The 18,040-nt window shown below is 40.8% G+C and overlaps 1 protein-coding gene across 2 annotated transcripts in view; it reads left to right on the forward strand.

Annotated features, from left to right (window-relative positions):
* The window catches only part of LOC113158205 (myosin-11-like), a 22,479-nt gene continuing 4,439 nt past the window's right edge, over nt 1-18,040 (forward strand). The window contains exons 1-37 of one of the 2 annotated variants that reach the window (XM_026353942.1): nt 1-88; nt 1,639-1,984; nt 2,477-2,647; nt 4,842-4,998; nt 5,556-5,583; nt 5,819-5,918; nt 6,533-6,559; nt 6,943-6,969; nt 7,067-7,159; nt 7,266-7,329; nt 7,503-7,601; nt 8,184-8,327; nt 8,422-8,517; nt 8,611-8,729; nt 8,847-8,999; nt 9,087-9,260; nt 9,808-9,981; nt 10,209-10,323; nt 10,435-10,628; nt 10,724-10,845; nt 11,559-11,628; nt 11,771-11,931; nt 12,060-12,168; nt 12,292-12,423; nt 12,496-12,702; nt 12,835-12,972; nt 13,233-13,356; nt 14,030-14,201; nt 14,726-14,938; nt 15,236-15,380; nt 15,599-15,805; nt 15,923-16,027; nt 16,303-16,455; nt 16,590-16,838; nt 17,075-17,287; nt 17,377-17,589; nt 17,743-17,904. In XM_026353942.1, coding sequence (XP_026209727.1) covers nt 1,820-1,984; nt 2,477-2,647; nt 4,842-4,998; nt 5,556-5,583; nt 5,819-5,918; nt 6,533-6,559; nt 6,943-6,969; nt 7,067-7,159; nt 7,266-7,329; nt 7,503-7,601; nt 8,184-8,327; nt 8,422-8,517; nt 8,611-8,729; nt 8,847-8,999; nt 9,087-9,260; nt 9,808-9,981; nt 10,209-10,323; nt 10,435-10,628; nt 10,724-10,845; nt 11,559-11,628; nt 11,771-11,931; nt 12,060-12,168; nt 12,292-12,423; nt 12,496-12,702; nt 12,835-12,972; nt 13,233-13,356; nt 14,030-14,201; nt 14,726-14,938; nt 15,236-15,380; nt 15,599-15,805; nt 15,923-16,027; nt 16,303-16,455; nt 16,590-16,838; nt 17,075-17,287; nt 17,377-17,589; nt 17,743-17,904 — 4,995 coding nt within the window. In that variant the 5' untranslated portion in view covers nt 1-88; nt 1,639-1,819. The remainder of the gene's footprint in view (nt 89-1,638; nt 1,985-2,476; nt 2,648-4,841; nt 4,999-5,555; nt 5,584-5,818; nt 5,919-6,532; nt 6,560-6,942; nt 6,970-7,066; nt 7,160-7,265; nt 7,330-7,502; nt 7,602-8,183; nt 8,328-8,421; nt 8,518-8,610; nt 8,730-8,846; nt 9,000-9,086; nt 9,261-9,807; nt 9,982-10,208; nt 10,324-10,434; nt 10,629-10,723; nt 10,846-11,558; nt 11,629-11,770; nt 11,932-12,059; nt 12,169-12,291; nt 12,424-12,495; nt 12,703-12,834; nt 12,973-13,232; nt 13,357-14,029; nt 14,202-14,725; nt 14,939-15,235; nt 15,381-15,598; nt 15,806-15,922; nt 16,028-16,302; nt 16,456-16,589; nt 16,839-17,074; nt 17,288-17,376; nt 17,590-17,742; nt 17,905-18,040) is intronic. The other variant, XM_026353951.1, reaches the window with a different exon arrangement.

The raw sequence follows: 18,040 nt of genomic DNA on the forward strand, positions 1-18,040 counted from the left end.
CATCATCATCACTTCATTTACCTGACATGATATTCTCACTATCCTGAGTTCAGCCTCCATCCCTCACTGACGACTGAAGCGCTGCACGGTGAGTAGGAAGACTTTGTTAGAGGAAGATGTACTTTTAATTCTTCTCTTTAACTCTTTGACTCGTTAACTTATTTACAAGCCTAATTATGACTCTAAACCAAGCTTAAAAGCAGCTACAGGTTCTGTCTCAAACCAAAAACACATCAAGTGCAACATAGTGCGTTACATTTGCTAGTGAAGGGGAAATTTAAACTTAATTTAAACAATGTAATTCAACGTTAATAGTCTGCTACATGGTTTAAATGTATCCAGGTGTTGGGAAAAGCTTCAGGGAGGTATTTGAAATATTCAGTTTCCTAACAAATATGGCTGAAACATCAGTGGCAGATGATGCATATTGATTTCTGCTCTCATACCTGCTGAGCTCTGCCTGTGTGCTGCTGGCCACACATGGACGCACCTTGTGACATGTCACCATTTTGGTGTAAATGGTAAGCTTGGCTGGACACATGAGCTGCACCTTATAAGGTAGTATGCCTGCTAAGTCCCTAGCATCCCTCCTGGGCTACCAAGCTACCAGGAGTAAAGGGTTAGCCAAACATGGGCATTCCAGCATGGCAGCTGAGTTGTTTGATTATAGGGTTTATCTGTGCGCTGCTTTTCATGTTTTATTGCCTGCTGTTCAATTGGAGGTCAAAGCAGCCTTGTGACCCGCATGAAGAGACAGAGGCGAGGATAAGTGAGTAAGTAGCTCCATGCAAACCTAGGGAAATGTACCGAGGCTGTTATCAGCAGCAATCTGTCAGATAGTTCATGAAAACCAAATGGAAATGATATTTGTGACAGTCAGATGCAAAAGCTGCCGTTTGAGTCACAGAGGGGAGCAAGACAGAGGTAGGAAACGTGACTTAATGTGTCTTTTTTTATTGATGCTCATTTGTTCGCCTCACTTCTGTCTTTTGTGTGATGAGATGTAAAGAAGAAGCTATATATATGAACACATGTAAAAATACTGCTCAGCCTGTCAAAACGGGTGTCTTCTTTGGCTCCGTAGATAGTAAGGTAAATAAAGCTGATGATATAACAATTTATCAAGGGTAGTCAGTTAAGAGAAAATGATGTGCAACTATTCTGATAACTGATTCATTGTTTTACAAATTTCCTCAGCTTTTCAAATGTGGACATATGGTGCTGGTTTATATATTGCAGATTAAATATCATTGCAAACATGTAACCTTTTACTCTGACAATTAAGATTAATCAGTAATGAAAATAATGCTTGGTTCCAGCTCTGTTGCAAACTAAAAGGTTATAACTAAGATTATACAAACTGATTTAAAAAAAAAAAATTATTTGTTTGTGGAGTTTGACCTGTAATAAGGACCAAAGTCATGATATCTGTGGAAAAGTGAAACACGGGCTCAGAGGTAATACTCTGAAAAAGTCATCCAGTGTAGAAAATGTAATATGATGAGTATGTGCACAAATACGGGCGCTTTGTTCTTCTTCAGTTGTACCTGTTGTTGCAGTCTTGCAGATGGACAACTTATTGTTTTACAATAATAGAACTTGTTGTAGTGTGTGATTTCTGCGGCTGTATGTTAACAGGCCAGAAGGCAAACAGAGGTCAGAAGTCAATTCAACTCCCATCGCTGCACCAGAGGCCGATCCAGTCACCAGTGACGATCCAGACATCAGCTCGACTTCATCTGAACCGCCTGACATTGTCTCAGACACCCTTGCCTGTACGCCACCGGCTGATTTAGCTCCTAACAGGGACACTTTCAACATGGCTGACCCAGCTGCTGATGACAGCAAGTACCTGTACCTGGAAAATGATTTTCGCAACAGTGGGGTGGCACAAGCTGACTGGGCAGCCAAGAAGATGGTGTGGGTGCCGTCAGAGAGGGAGGGTTTTGAGCAAGCCAGCCTCAAGGAGGAGAAAGGTGATCAGGTAATATGATGGTGTCATTGATGTCAGATGATGCTGCAGTAAGAAACTGAGTAACAGCATGTCTGAATATAAGCAACAATCAAACAGTGGAAACAAACTTGTTTAGGCTCTGCCTAAAGAACTCTCCTCTCAGCCACCCTTTTAACTTTTAAAATTAGAGACGCACTCAAGCTCACATGTAATCTAAAAAAAAAAACCTGGGCACTTTAGTTTTCAGTCACTAATAAGTAGTAATTAATGACTTTTCAACTTTTGTTTTTACTCAAAATAGCAAAAGCTTTAAAAAGGGGTCATTTATTAATAAATGAAATTGTATGCTTCAGTTTTGGTTTGGCAGTTTTGTCTGCCTACCTTTGTGTTTTGGTTGTTGACGCCTTTTTCTACCAACGTACAGTATTAAAGTGCACATCTCTTAAGTACATAAGTTAGAAGTAAATTCAGGTCTTCAAAGATAACACGAAACCTGATTACAGAGTGAGATCTTGACTGCAGGTGCTGGTGGAGCTCTCCAATGGTCAGAAGCTGACGGTGAACAAAGACGACGTCCAGAAGATGAACCCTCCCAAGTTCAGTAAGGTGGAGGACATGGCCGCCCTCACCTTCCTCAACGAAGCCTCCGTTCTCCACAACCTGCGCGAGAGATACTTCTCCAGCCTGATCTATGTGAGAAACAAACACTCGTTTGTAAATTTATATCTGTAGGGATCCTGACAGAACCGCTAACTCTAATCTGAACCTTTAAGCTGTTATTACATTTGAGTTTTCACCGCTGCCTGACCACAGAGAGAAAAGCAGTGTACAGTCTGATTTTTATCAGACACACTGAGAAAGAGAATTTAGCACAGAGAAACACAAAAAGAGAAATAGCATTAGGAATAATTAGGCACTAAGTGAGCCAAAGAATAAGCCCCTGCAGCAAATTAAAGGATACTTTATATGTGTATTGGTTTTCTTATGTGGGAACCTCACTGTGACTGTTAACATCATCTACAGTTCACTCTGCATTTTCTGAAGCAGACAATGGTTAATAATGGTTATTAAGTAAACCTGTAAGATTTATTTTTTGAGCCAAGAACACCAGGCCTTTTCACTAATATTAGTGAAAGACAAGTTTTTGGGCACTAAAAGTCAATAATAATATATTTTTTTAATTATTTGCAGCCATGCACAGGTCTGTCTGAATGTATTGCATGATTAAAATCCAAAGGGCCTAAAACCTTTGCACAGTACTGTACGTAACCTACTACTTTAGAGATGAATGTCTAGTCACAGTTGTAGTTGAGCAGCAGAATATACATCTATATATCGTATGCTTTCCAAAGATCTGCAACATATGTCAAAACGTCCTAACATCAGATGTTGGGGCCCACACCCGCCAACTAATTTCTCCTTATAAATCCCTGGAAGTCCATGTTGACTCCAGGTTCAGGTGGAAAAGTCTTTGTTTAAGGACTTAGTTCAGACACTGTGCTCTCCACATAGACTCAGACGATGTACTGGAAGTATCAACAGCTTATGTTTTTATTTTTTCAGTCAGTCTTACAAAGTCTAATAAGGTACGGGATGTAAAAATTAATATCCAAGCTTACCCGTGTAATACATACTGCCATGAAGATCACTGGAAGTTAAGAACTCCAGTCCCTCCAGTCCTTATATGATCAGACAGTGTTTGAGCAGCCCCAAAAAAAATCTCATAACCTGTCTGAAAATGAGCTGTTACCCTCTTGAAGCTGATGCAGAGTCACATAATGTGGACTTAATATGTTAGAAAAACACTCATAAATCTACGGTTTAAGTGTAACCAGCTGTAGGATTTTTATGATACAGATTTAATTCAATAATGTGAACTTTTTAGTCTAATAATATAGTTTAAGAGCTTGGATAGAATGTCAGTGTAAAGCCTTGTGTTAAATGTTTGTTTATGGGTTTAGGTTTTAAATATATGTTAGTTATTTTTATGTTAAACAGGGTGTAGGCTGGTTGTGGCATTTCATGCAGCAGAAATTAATACTTTTTTAAAGTGGTGGTTCAAATGCTGCGATCTAGGATTATTATGATAATTAGGATTAACAATTATTTTCAGTACTGATTATTTGTGAATTAGTTGATTATTTGTTTGATTTTATTATTAAAATTTCCAAAGTCACGTTCACAATTCGTTTCACATTTAGGAGCGAATACTGACAATTGTTAATATTTGGAATTTTTGCTTATCAATTCATCAAAACTGCACAATATGCACATATGTCACTAACAATCTGCTGCAGCCACATGTAAAAAAAAAGATGCCCAAATATTAACTGCAAAGTCTCACTATCACGTCCAGCCGAGAACCTTTGTTGCATGTCATTACAATCTCACTCCGTCATCTTCACATAATCATAGAGTGGAGGAGAATCTGATGCCTCTTAATAGTTAAATCATTTTAGATTGTGATCTGTGTTTTCATTCAGTGCACATTATCTCACTGTTATTACAGATGTAATAACTAACTACTAACAAACCACGTGAAGAGCTTGCAGGAAATTTTGTTTGCGGGAAAACAAAAGTCTAAAATTAAAAAGTGATATTGGATTTTTTTTTTTAATTGTCCATACACTGAGACACAAATATAGGCTTCATGTCATGTCTGGCCCGTTTATGCTATAAGACGATGTAAAGAAGGTCCAGACAGTCATAACTTAAATATTTATTTTATGGATGAGTCCAAATAAGCAAGTTATATAATGGAACTGTGCAATCAGTGATTTTATGAAATCTAATTTCATGGAGTGTTTTCTCTTTGCAGGAACATAGCAGAACATGAACAAAAGTTGTTTTTTTTTTTTATCTGAACTGCTCTCACTCTCTCTGCCAGACATACTCAGGTCTGTTCTGTGTGGTGGTGAACCCCTACAAGATGCTGCCGATCTACTCTGAAAAGATCATTGACATGTATAAGGGCAAGAAACGTCACGAGGTGCCACCACACATCTACTCCATCACAGACAATGCCTATAGGAACATGATGCAAGGTAACTGCTGTGCCAACACGTTGTCAGTATGTTTGGTATTTATGGAAAGTGGATTCATTTATATTGATGTTTAAACGGTCAGTTCAGCTTAATCACAAGAAAGGGATGTTGAATTGCTGCTACTTCAGACCAGCCAGCACCAGTACACTTTACAATACTTCACATCGAAACAACAAACAGATTTTTACCTAAGAAGAGTTGAATGGTGGCAGTAAGGGGCCTCAGAGCGTGCCGGCTGGTCTCCGGATGGTCCATCGGTGACCTCAGACCAGCTGTGTACTTTCCATTCAGCTCCACAATGGCCTTACATGGAGCAGTGAGACAAGATTACAGCAAAGGAGCCCTGCATCCACCTTCTATTTTTAGACGATGTGAGTGATGGAGGCTAATCTCCCTCTGAACGAGATCTCAGAGCTCTCGTGTCCGAGTGAAGCGGCCAGCACCACCTCAGAGTTCATGTCTGGTCTGTTCAGTTCGGCTTCGACTAACGAGCTCAGCTCAGTCAACAACATTTTCCCAGTTTTAACATCCCTCTCTCTACCACTCACTCTCCACAGACCGGGAGGATCAGTCAATTCTTTGCACGTGAGTCAAAACATATAATACTTTTTCCATCACAGTGTGCATCATGTGAGCCCACACATATGCATATGCTGTTGCCTTCACTCAGGTTGGACATTGCACTGACTTAATTAAAAATGAAAAACACATTATTATGTTATCGCCATTTCATTATGGTCTCCTCTCTTGTCTTCCACCTCTACTCTGTTATATTCGTTCTGTCATTCGCCCATTTTTCATTCCAATGTCTGTCACCCAGAGGTGAATCTGGAGCAGGGAAGACAGAAAACACTAAGAAGGTGATTCAGTACCTGGCTGTTGTCGCCTCCTCACACAAGGGCAAGAAGGATGCCAACCCTGTGAGTAAAAATGTCTTTTGCTTTCAGAAAGATGAAAGACATTTCTATGGAAATCATTTAAATATCACACATCAACGAATTCAACATACAAAGGATAGGGTTTGGCTCAGTTAAGGTTACATTTCTGAGGGGGATAAATGTGTTGTAAAAATGACCTTTCCCGCTCAGTAACAATCTTACCTCTTCCCTAACCACAGCATATGTTGTATTTCTGCCATAATCTTGACAAACAGCATTGACAGACACAAGCCAGTGTGATAATTGTGATAATGAAATCAGTGGTGGAGAAAGTATATAGATCCTATATTTCAGTTTGTTAGGTTAATGTCAATATCACCATCTAAACGAGAATATTTTCATACATATTCTATATGTAGAATATGAGTAGTGTAGTGAGAATTATAATGTTGTAAAACAGATTTTTAAATAATAAAGTAAGAAATATGTTTATATATATATATATATATATATATATATATATATATATATATATATATATATATATATATATATATATATATATATTTATTTATTTATTTATTTATTTATACATAATTCTTTTTGATGTATCTGAACACAAAATACTAAATCACATATTCTATTGTACATGATAGGATTCAGTTGCTGCAGCTAAAACCAAGGTGAGGACAGATTACTCTCCCTGTACTGCTACGCGGTCTGATTTTGATCACCATGACTGAGAAAATACAATAAAACATGCTGTTAATGGTGAAGGGCTGTATTCATGGGTGATTGGCTTGTGATTTAACTTTGAGTTATTTGTTTGCTGTTATATTAATATTTTCCCCACAAATCCTTTATAGTGCTCATTTAAAGTTAAAGGTGCTCTTCTCTCAGCTGCATTTAATCCAGCGATAAACTATCTGGGATTTGTGTAACTGAGATTTACTGATGCTTGACCCTTGATCCTGCTGTCGTGTGGGTGTCCAATTTTGAAGAAAATTAAATGTGATTAGATCAAAGCTCTTGTGACAAATTTCTGCTGTTTTTCTTTCTCTTACAGCAGCAGCAGCAAGGAAATCTGGCCTATGTGAGTATAAAACATTTAATATAATGGCCCAAGCTTGTCCGCACTTATTGTAAAATGTGGAAGAATGTAGATGTGTAACATCTTCATGTGCCTGCAGGGGGAGCTGGAGAAGCAGCTGCTGCAGGCTAATCCTATCCTGGAGGCCTTTGGAAACGCCAAGACCATCAAGAATGACAACTCCTCACGATTTGTAAGTGCCTCAATCACTTGGAAGTCGACACTCACTGTTTGCCACAGTTAATTGTTTTATTAACTCCAGTTGACGTGTACCTGTTGCTGTCTGCAACTGTCCACAGGGAAAATTCATCAAGCTCAACTTTGATGTGACCGGTTACATTGTTGGAGCAAATATTGACACCTGTATCCTTTTTTATTGCCAGATTAAATTAAAATTTTAGTCTTTATTTTATTTTACATAAAAATAAAATGAAAACATGGTAAACTATATTTCCAAATAAGTTGTCCCATATAGCTTGAAATAAAATGTGAACACAGAACTGGTGATCTGCTTAACTTTGTTCTGACCTGATCAGACCTGCTGGAGAAGTCTCGCTGTATTCGTCAAGCCAACACAGAGAGAGCATTTCACATTTTCTACTACATGGTGGCAGGAGCACAAGGCAAGATAAGGGGTGAGCATCAAAAATGTGCAAACATTTTTTTAAATGCATGTCTATATCATTTCATTTCTATTTCTATTCTATTCAGTCGCCACTTCACTAGGTATATATGGCTGAAACTAGCTTAGTCTAATACAACAGTCCAATAATTATCATCCCAGTGAAGCTAATAATGTTGTTAAGATGTAAGATTAAAACTGAAAACATTTATTTCATTTGCTCTCTTCTGTACACAGATAACGTGAACAAGAAGCAGTTCACATTGTGTTTAATCAAATCGTTCACTGTGTGTGGCCATGTGACATTGTGGGGACCAGCATACATTTTTTACTACTGGAGTAAGGATGAAGTGATGACATTTTAGTCAGTCACAATAAGAAGGGTGTTTAAGCTCAAGACTAGGTTTTAGGGTTAGAATTAGGTTTTGGTTAGAGTAAGGTTTAGGGTGAGGGTAAGGCTGTACACATGATAAATTAAAATTTGAAACAGAGTAGATTAGCATGGCCTACTCAACAGTAGGGGGTTGAATACATTATGTCAATGAGTGTTCTCACAATGACTACCATACAAACGTGTGTGTCTGTGGTTGTGCAGAGGAGCTGCTGCTGGAGGACTTCAACAGCTATCGTTTCCTGGTAGCGGGTCACGTGGAGATTCCTGGTCAGGAGGACAATGACATGTTTGATGAGACTCTGGAAGCCATGGAGATCATGGGCTTCACTAGTGAGGAGAGATTAGGTACATGCTGCTCAGAGCTCATCAAAACTCTTATTCTAACTTTTACTGACTTACTACTGATTTCTGTCTGTTTGTTTTTTCTTCCTCTCTGCAGGGATGTTAAAGGTGGTATCCACAGTGCTCCAACTGGGAAACATCAAGTTTGAGAAGGAGAGGAACAGTGAGCAGGCAACTATGCCTGACAACACCGGTAATGATTCAAAAATACCCCCGATACCTGTAAATTAGCCTCTAAACCTTTCTAAAGTTTCCTCTTATTCTGGGATTTTCTCTATTAACACAGCTGCTCAGAAGGTGTGCCACTTGCAGGGCATCAATGTGACCGACTTCACCCGTGCCATCCTCACCCCCCGCATCAAAGTGGGCAGGGAGGTTGTGCAGAAGGCTCAGACCAAGCAGCAGGTTAATTACAAACCAAATCTCATTTGCTAAACACATAAAACAAATACTCTTCTATTTCTTTCTTTAAAGCTAACTTTCTTAGCTTTTATCCTGCTCCTCTTTGTCCCCCCCCCCCAGGCTGATTTTGCAGTGGAGGCTCTAGCTAAGGCCATGTATGAGCGTCTGTTTCACTGGATTCTTGCAAGAGTCAACAAGACCCTGGACAAGACTAAGAGGCAGGCGTCCTCCTTCCTGGGCATCTTGGATATTGCAGGCTTTGAGATTTTTGAGGTGAATGTCCACTAAAACCAAACATTTCCTGATTATAATGTTTTAATCCCTAATTTCACAATTATCTACTGTGCTTCCCTTTCTCAGGACAACTCATTTGAGCAGCTCTGCATTAACTACACTAATGAGCGTCTGCAGCAGCTCTTCAACCACACCATGTTCATCCTGGAGCAGGAGGAGTACAAGAGGGAAGGCATCGAGTGGAACTTCATCGACTTCGGACTCGACCTGCAGCCCTGCATCGAGCTCATAGAGAGACCGGTCAGCACAGATACATGACGCAAAACAAATTATTTGAACGAAGAGTTGGTTGAAATTATGCATTTTGTGATCAAGTTAAATAGTCTGTGTAGGTTGTCTTACTTCTAGTAAAAGCAAATCAAAGCAAATCCAAAACATTAGAAGTTTAAAACATTGCCCTTGTAACATTTAGACATTTCAATGTTCTGTATTCAGTGGGGCAGTACACTAAAAAGTTTAAAACCACACAGGCTGCAGGCTCCCATCAACTCTGGGAAGTAATTTTACTGAAGGTTCACTCCAGATTGCATTTGCATTTGATCTGAGAGGAGGCATTTTATAAAAATCTGTATGGATATCAGAATGACAGCCAAATGTTTTCCTCTGCATGTGACAACTGATGAGTGTCAATTTGCTTTCGCAAAACTTCAGGCGTGCAGTGATGTTCTTTTTAGTAAGCAGCAGCTTCCTTCATGGTGTCCTGCTATAGACACCCTGCTTGTTCAATGTTATTTTTACTTACTGTATCATCTCAGATGGAGTCTCTCTGTCCTTTGGTGTCTTGTAGAACAACCCTCCAGGCATCTTGGCTCTGCTGGATGAGGAGTGCTGGTTTCCCAAAGCCACTGATGTTTCCTTTGTGGACAAACTTTTGAACACCCACACTGGTCATGTTAAATTCTCAAAACCCAAACAACACAAAGACAAACTCATGTTTACTGTTTTGCACTATGCTGGTAAGGTGAGGATCACTGATGACTATAGAAGACAATAATAATGTCCACACAATAGACATAAATTAATATAGATTAAAAAAGTTAAACACTAAAGTAAGTGATATGCTAAGTTGACCATGAAAATACAAAACTAGCAATAAATGTGTCTGACTAACAAGTAATGTCCAGATTTAAGCCATATACATTATATTATTTATATTATACATTATATTGACAAACTTTACACTTTTAGGTTGATTACAATGCCGCCAACTGGCTGACAAAGAACATGGACCCACTGAACGACAATGTGACGGCTCTGCTTAACAACTCCTCCAGCACCTTCATCCAGGATCTGTGGAAAGACAGTCAGTCATCCATTAGGGGGCATTTATTCCTTGTCGTTTAATAGATTTAGATTTTTAGTAGTTATAATCAAACATGTTTTAAATCCTTTCCTGTGTTTTCCCCTGTGTTAGTGGATCGAGTGGTAGGCCTTGAGACCATAACCAAGATGTCAGAAAGTTCAGTCCCCACATCCACTAAATCCAAAAAGGGCATGTTCCGCACTGTGGGTCAGCTGTACAAGGAGTCTCTGGGCAAACTGATGACCACGCTGCACAACACCCAGCCCAACTTTGTCCGCTGCATCATTCCCAACCACGAGAAGAGGGTAGGTTATTTTATTTAAGATAAGCCACAGTCTACAGAGAAGGGATTGTTCTTGTACATACATTCAGTGCTTGCCGTTTGGCTGCTGTGCTTCAGGCTGGAAAGATGGATTCCAACCTGGTGCTGGAGCAGCTGAGGTGTAACGGTGTGCTGGAAGGAATTCGAATATGCAGACAGGGATTTCCAAACCGCATCGTGTTCCAGGAGTTCAGACAAAGGTTTGAGACCTATCTGGGACTATTTAAACTCATAATTATTGTCAAAATTCTTTAAAAGCATCAATAATAAATAGTAGTATTGCTTCAGTTTGGAGCAGCTGTATACAAAGGCTGTATGTTAACAGAAGCTTTGTTACAAAAATACATTTGGCCACTAAGTACTGTGAAGGTACTCATATTAATAGTAATTTAATTGTAGTTTTGCAGGTCCTCAGTGTAACCACTAGAGAGCAATGAATAATGAATTTAAAAACACAAGGTGACGATTAGCCCTGTAAGAATTAATATGGTATCAGTGCTGAATTATCATCACAACAGCACAATACCATACTAAACATTGGGTCAAAACCTTCAAAATAAAAAAAAAGGAGGGATTAAGAGTTTGTGTTCAGCACAGAGCCGTTCATATGGTGCAATAACTAATCGGACTAATAGTCATAATAATTCTACACATATATATTCATATTAACATTGTGTTTCCGCCAAGAATTTAAAGTATGGTAGGGTTATTTGCCAGTATGCAGTACATAGTTCAAAGAACATTCTTGGCCCTGTTGATTATTAGAATTAGGTTATTGCAAACGTGTTAAACTTCCTGACATTAAAGCATTTCAGACTTTAAATTATTGCTAAATTCATTGTAGTACTCGGTTAATTAACTATGACGGTAATTAAATAAAATGGCAAAGTGATTATTGTTTTCTTGTTTGTAGATACGAGATCTTGGCTGCCAGTGCTATTCCTAAAGGTTTCATGGATGGCAAACAAGCTTGTTGTCTGATGGTGAGCTGGATGAAGCTGGATACTTGTCTGTAACAAAATGTTGCTGTTGATTAAATGCTTTCTTCCCCTCAGTGAATAGTAAACATGGTTATTGCAATAATGTGTATTGTTTGACCCCTTTAATCAATCTCCTCTTCTCCAGGTAAAACACCTGGACCTGGATCCTAACCTGTACCGTATTGGTCAGAGTAAGATGTTCTTCAGGACAGGGGTTTTGGCCCAGCTGGAGGAAGAGAGAGACCTGAAACTGACCGTCGTCATCATCGCCTTCCAGGCACAAGCAAGAGGTTTTCTGGCTCGCAAGTATGGAAATTAACCTATTTTCTAAACAAGTAGTCACAGGGTTTATTACATGATTATATCTGTTACTGCCAATGACCATTACAAGTTATTCACAAGCACATATCAGATTTATTGATGTGTGTTTTCAGGGCATTTAGTAAACGTCAACAACAACTGACTGCTATGAAGGTGATCCAGAGGAACTGTGCCTGTTACCTCAAACTCAAGAACTGGCAGTGGTGGAGGCTCTTCACTAAGGTCTCACACACAAAAAATATAATAATCAGATAAGAAAACAGTGCTGCTAGTCTTATGAGATATGAAACAGGATACTGAATATTCAAGATTAATGGTCGTGTGATGCGTCTCTCCATGGAACAGGTGAAGCCCCTGCTGCAGGTAACCAGGCAGGAAGAGGAAATGGGTCAGAAGGAGGAGGAGCTCAAGTCGGCGCGAGAAGTAGCAGCCAAGGCTGAGACTGAACTGAAGGACATCACCCAGAAACACACCCAGGTAAAATAAACGCAAATTTAAATCTTTTCTAATCTAACCTTTTTTAGAACTGACTGAAGTCTCTGTTTGTAGCTGATTGAAGAGCGAGCCCAGCTGGAGCAGAAGCTTCAGGCAGAGACAGAGCTATATGCAGAGGCAGAGGAGATGAGGGTGCGCCTGGAGGCCAAGAAGCAGGAGCTGGAGGAGGTGCTGCACGAGATGGAGACCCGGCTGGAGGAGGAGGAGGAACGCAGCAACGTCCTGCACCAGGAAAAGAAGGACATGGAGCAGCAGCTTCAGGTGACAGACATAGTCACCACAAACTGAAGCCTTTTAAAATTCAGCATGTTAGAGTGTACATAATGAACATACAGTACTGTGCATAAAAGCAAATGCAAAAATCTTTTTTGACCTGTGTTTGATATTGTGCAGCTCATGGAGGCTCACATAGCAGAGGAGGAAGATGCTCGTCAGAAACTCCAGCTGGAGAAAGTGGCTGTGGAGGGAAAGGTGAAGAAACTGGAGGAGGACATCCTGCTCATGGAGGACCAGAATAACAAACTGCATAAGGTATGAATGAGCAGCTTTATGTGCTGAGGCTTTCATGTGTACACTCATTGGCCACTTTATTAGGTACACCTGTACAATCTAATGCAATCCAGTACAGTAGCTCCCCCATGAATTCTACTTTTACAAGTTTATAATTTCTCAGTGTTTGTTGAAACTGTCAGGAGTATATTACGCTAAGAAGTGTTTCCAATGCTTTGGCCACCATATTTACATAAATAAGTGCGGCTGTGTATAATACATACTTGCATGTGTGCTTTTAGGAGCGAAAGCTTCTGGAGGAGAGGATGGCCGATATGAGCTCTAACCTGGCTGAGGAGGAGGAGAAGTCCAAGAATCTGACCAAACTGAAGAACAAACACGAGTCCATGATCTCTGACCTGGAGGGTCAGTCAGCACATATCTCTTTAATGCCACAATTTATACAATTATTTTATTGTTTAGATATATAGAAGAATGCAGCTCATTATAGAGTTATATTATAGATTATAGAGTTTTTTTTCTTTAGTGAAATAACATAAAAAAGTTTTTAAAAACTTACAATGAAGCTCAACAAAATACATCATCACACTTCATAAAGTGCTCCAAAGAAATGTAAGAAATTTTCCATTTATATTGAAGAATATTAAATAATAATAATAATAAAATACAGCTGAAAAAATATTTCTATTTCTTTAGGATGCCAAACAGTACATGTGTCTGATAAATTCTTCTTAAGTGCTACACTTTAGATGTATTGTGTTGCAAGGTGGATATCGAGATTAACTGTAGAAACATACAGGATTATGGGTTATGAATACCATAAGCAGCTAGATAGTGTAGTGGTGAGATTGCAGCCCTCCATGCGGGTTTGAATCCCAGCTGTGACCTACCTCCAGTAAGGGTCTTTAGGTAGACCTCTTTACACTCACTCTCTCTTTCCAAAGTCCCTTTGGATAAAAGCTTCTGCCAAATGACTAAATGTAAATTAATACCAAACAAGCTTAATACAGAAATGTGCTTTCCTAGAACAACTCTGTAAAACCCTTATTCGGTATCATCTTTCGTTCGGTACATGCAGTGCGTCTGAAGAAGGAGGAGAAGGGTCGTCAAGACATGGAGAAGGCCAAGAGGAAGGTGGAGGCTGAGCTGGCCGACCTCCAGGAGCAGCATGCTGACCTGCTGGCCCAGCTAGCTGAGCTCCGAGCCCAGCTAGCTGCTAAGGAAGAGGAACTCCAGGCCACACAGGCCCGGTAAGATGGGACTGTACCACACATTGCAACACAGTGGTGGTCAGAGGAAGCAATATACTGACAAATGCCCTGACAGTGTTGTTAGAGGAGTGTCCATGTTGCTACACAGGACATTACAGTCCTTGTGGCTGCCCAGAAACTTTTCTTGGTAAAAAGGTCAGTAAAACATGGGGAGTCATCTTCAATAAACAATTTCAATGAAATCTGTCTTTACATGGGACCAAAAGAGCACCAACAACCTCAGCCTGAGGGACACGGTTATGGCCAGAATTAAAGACACCTTATAAAATACTTTTCTAGGAAAATTTGGGGCTCTTAAAACCTGTAAATCAAACAATTTCCATGCTACCAGGAATACAATTATTTAAATTCTGATCTCAGTGTCCTCAGACTAAACTCCTGATTTTAAAAAACAGTCAAATATAAAAATTATTACTAAGGAAATCAGATTCTAGTCAAGTCTTCTATTCAAGTTTTGCCTCCAAAAACCCGCATCGAGAAGTGAAACCTTTTATGTGTCATAGGTTGGAGGAGGAGAGTAGTCAACGTGGAGCAGCAGTGAAGCGGGTTCGGGAGTTGGAGGCTCTGCTCTCAGAATTGCATGAGGACCTGGAGGCAGAGAGGGCGGCAAGGGGAAAGGTAGAGGCTGCTCGACGGGATCTCGGAGAGGAGCTGAATGCTCTACGAACTGAGCTGGAAGACAGCCTGGACACGACTGCTGCCCAGCAGGAGCTACGGTCTGTTTAATATAATGTAGCCAACATATACGTGCAATTAAACTAGAAATTATGATCAGTGTTTTCTCAGTTACGTACATACATGTGTATGAGAATAAATGCTCCACTAAAACTCTCTATATATTGAAATTTAATGTGAAACGAACAGCAGATGGTAAACGACACAAAGCCTCTTTCTGAGATGGTGCAAAAGACTAAATGACAGCATCATCTTCATAAAGTATATGTTTGTAAGCCACTCATGTGGCTGCAATCCCATCTGTATGTTTGCAGTATTGTTGTGATATGTGTTTGCAGGGCAAAGCGTGAGCAGGAGGTAGCCATGTTGAAGAAAGCCATGGAGGAGGAGAGTCGGAGCCACGAGGCACAAATCCAAGACCTGAGACAGAAACACAGTCAGGCTGTGGAGGAACTCACTGAGCATCTTGAGCAGGCCAAAAGGGTACAGACATACACACATACAGTCATGTCTGATTTTACTTGTGAGGACACTCAGACATCATGTATTCCTTTGACGTAACCTTTTTTTATTTTTTAGCTATTTTGTGTTTTTATCATCAGTGTTTAGATTTTTCTCAATCATTTGCTTATTTTAAAATTTCCTTAATTTGTCTGGATGGTGTCAGTCACTCACTGAACATCCACTTCCTCTCTGTGCAGGTGAGAGCTGGTCTGGAGAAAGCCAAACAGGCTCTGGAGAAGGAGTCGGCAGATCTGAGCGCTGACCTGCGATCACTCGCCAGCGCCAAACAGGACCTAGAGCACAAGAAGAAGAAAGTAGAGGGTCAGCTGAACGACCTCCACTCACGCTTTAACGAGAGTGAGCGGCAGAAGACTGAGCTGGGGGAGCGAGTCTCCAAGATGAATGTGAGCCATAAAAAATGCTAATAAATAAAAAAGTGACAAGTACTAATGTCAAACTACTGTTCTTCTGCTTCTCTGTCATTCTTTAAATCTCCTACTTTTCTTTCTCTTCCTCTCCAGATGGAGCTGGACAGTGTGGCGGGTCTGCTGAACGAGGCAGAGGGTAAGAACATCAAGCTGAGTAAAGACGTCTCCAGTCTGTCCTCTCAGCTCCAGGATGCACAGGTGAGGGACGCCAATTGCAAACCATGTAACTTGAGCTTGAAATATTTTACTAAATAAGAATAAAAATGGATTCACTGGTGGTGCTATTGGATCATGAGAATAATTGGAATTTATGGTCTAGAGATATGGTCTTGAATATCTATACAAATTATAAACATGCACCCAAAAGTGGAGTTTAGACCAAAGCAGTGATCCATCCAAGCAGCGTTGCCATTAGCATGACACCTTTTCTACATTCTCCTCCCATGTTTTGGCCCCTCACCTTTCTTCATCAGGAGCTGCTGTCGGAGGAGACCCGTCAGAAGCTGAACCTTTCCGGACGTCTGCGTCAGTTGGAGGACGACAGGAATAGCCTGATGGAGCAGCTGGAGGAGGAGACAGAGGCTAAAAGGGCTGTGGAGAGGCAGGTTTCCAGCCTCAACATGCAGGTCAGTGAGTTCACTGGTAAAGTATCTCATGCATCATTACCAGATGTGCAGTCATAGAACTATGTTAAGCATAATGGAGACATTTTAGAGATCATTAAAATGTTTTAACATCTTATTGTTTCACCTGCTCTCAGCTGTCCGACTACAAGAAGAAACTGGATGAGATGTCAGCGACGGTGGAGCTGCTGGAGGAGGGAAAGAAGCGGCTGCAGCGTGAACTGGAGGCGGCCAACAGTGAGTACGAGGAGAAGGCATCAGCCTATGATAAGCTGGAGAAGAGCCGCAGCCGAATGCAGCAGGAGCTGGAGGACGTCCTCATGGACCTGGACAGCCAGCGGCAGCTCGTCTCCAACCTGGAGAAGAAACAGAAGAAGTTTGATCAGGTCTGATTATTTGTTTTGTTGAGCACAGGCACCAAAAACTATTTCACTGAACACTGAAGTTGCAAGGGAGGCAAAGAAAAAGTATTGTTTAATTCTAAAGGTGAAGATCAGACTTCTGTCACTGCACAAAGACTAATTGAGAAGGATGATTTTTACAAAGACTGGTACAAATGGTCCCATTCTTTTGTCTTAGATTTTTTGTAATCTCCTGTGATCTTTGCACTTGTGTGGGTCAGATTCTGGCAGAGGAGCGAGCTGTGTCCTGCAAGTTTGCAGAGGAGCGGGATCGGGCCGAGGCTGAGGCCAGGGACAAGGAGACTCGGGTGTTAGCTCTCACCAGGGCACTGGAGGAGAACCAGGAGGCTCTGGAGGAGGCGGAGAAGACTATGAAGGCTCTTCGAGCTGAGATGGAGGACCTTATCAGTTCCAAGGATGATGTGGGAAAGAATGTATGTAACATCTGAACATGAATGAATGATTTTCTGTTACTGGAAAAGTTGGAAATGTTTGGTCAAATCTTCTTACTGTTCTGCATCAGGTCCATGACCTCGAGAAGGCGAAGCGTGGCCTGGAGGCCATCATGGAGGAGATGAGAACCCAGATGGAGGAGCTTGAGGATGAGCTGCAGGTCGCTGAAGATGCCAAGCTGCGTCTAGAAGTGAACATTCAGGCTCTCAAAGCTCAGCATGAGAGAGAGCTGCAGGCCCGAGATGAGATGGGCGAGGAGAAGAGGAAGCAGCTCCTCAAACAGGTTGCGTACACAACTTCTACTGCTGTTATTCTTAATGTATCTAAGATCATCCAACTGGGGGTGAAGTTTGTTTCTTTTACCAACAATCTGGTCTTACATCAGTGTCTGAGTTTTTTTAGTACAAGTCAGAATCCCCATCTCTTTCTGGGTCAGGTGCGTGAGCTTGAAGCTGAGCTGGAGGAGGAGAAGAAGCAGCGAGGTCAGGCGGCAGCTGGGAAGAAGAAGCTGGAGGGGGAGCTGAAAGACAAGGAGGATCAGCTGGAAGCCACCAGCAGGGGGCGTGATGAGGCCATAAAGCAGCTCCGCAAGACCCAGGTCAGCACACACACTTACTGTACTTTGCTGTGACTGTTTTTATCTTTAAGATGATAAAAAGCAACTGTAACAATAAACATAACAAGATGATTCAGATAATTTGATCTGATCCAGTTAATCTGGATTTAAACCCAAA

The sequence above is a fragment of the Anabas testudineus genome, chromosome 8, assembly GCF_900324465.2.
Source record: "Anabas testudineus chromosome 8, fAnaTes1.2, whole genome shotgun sequence".
NCBI classification, from domain to species: domain Eukaryota; kingdom Metazoa; phylum Chordata; class Actinopteri; order Anabantiformes; family Anabantidae; genus Anabas; species Anabas testudineus.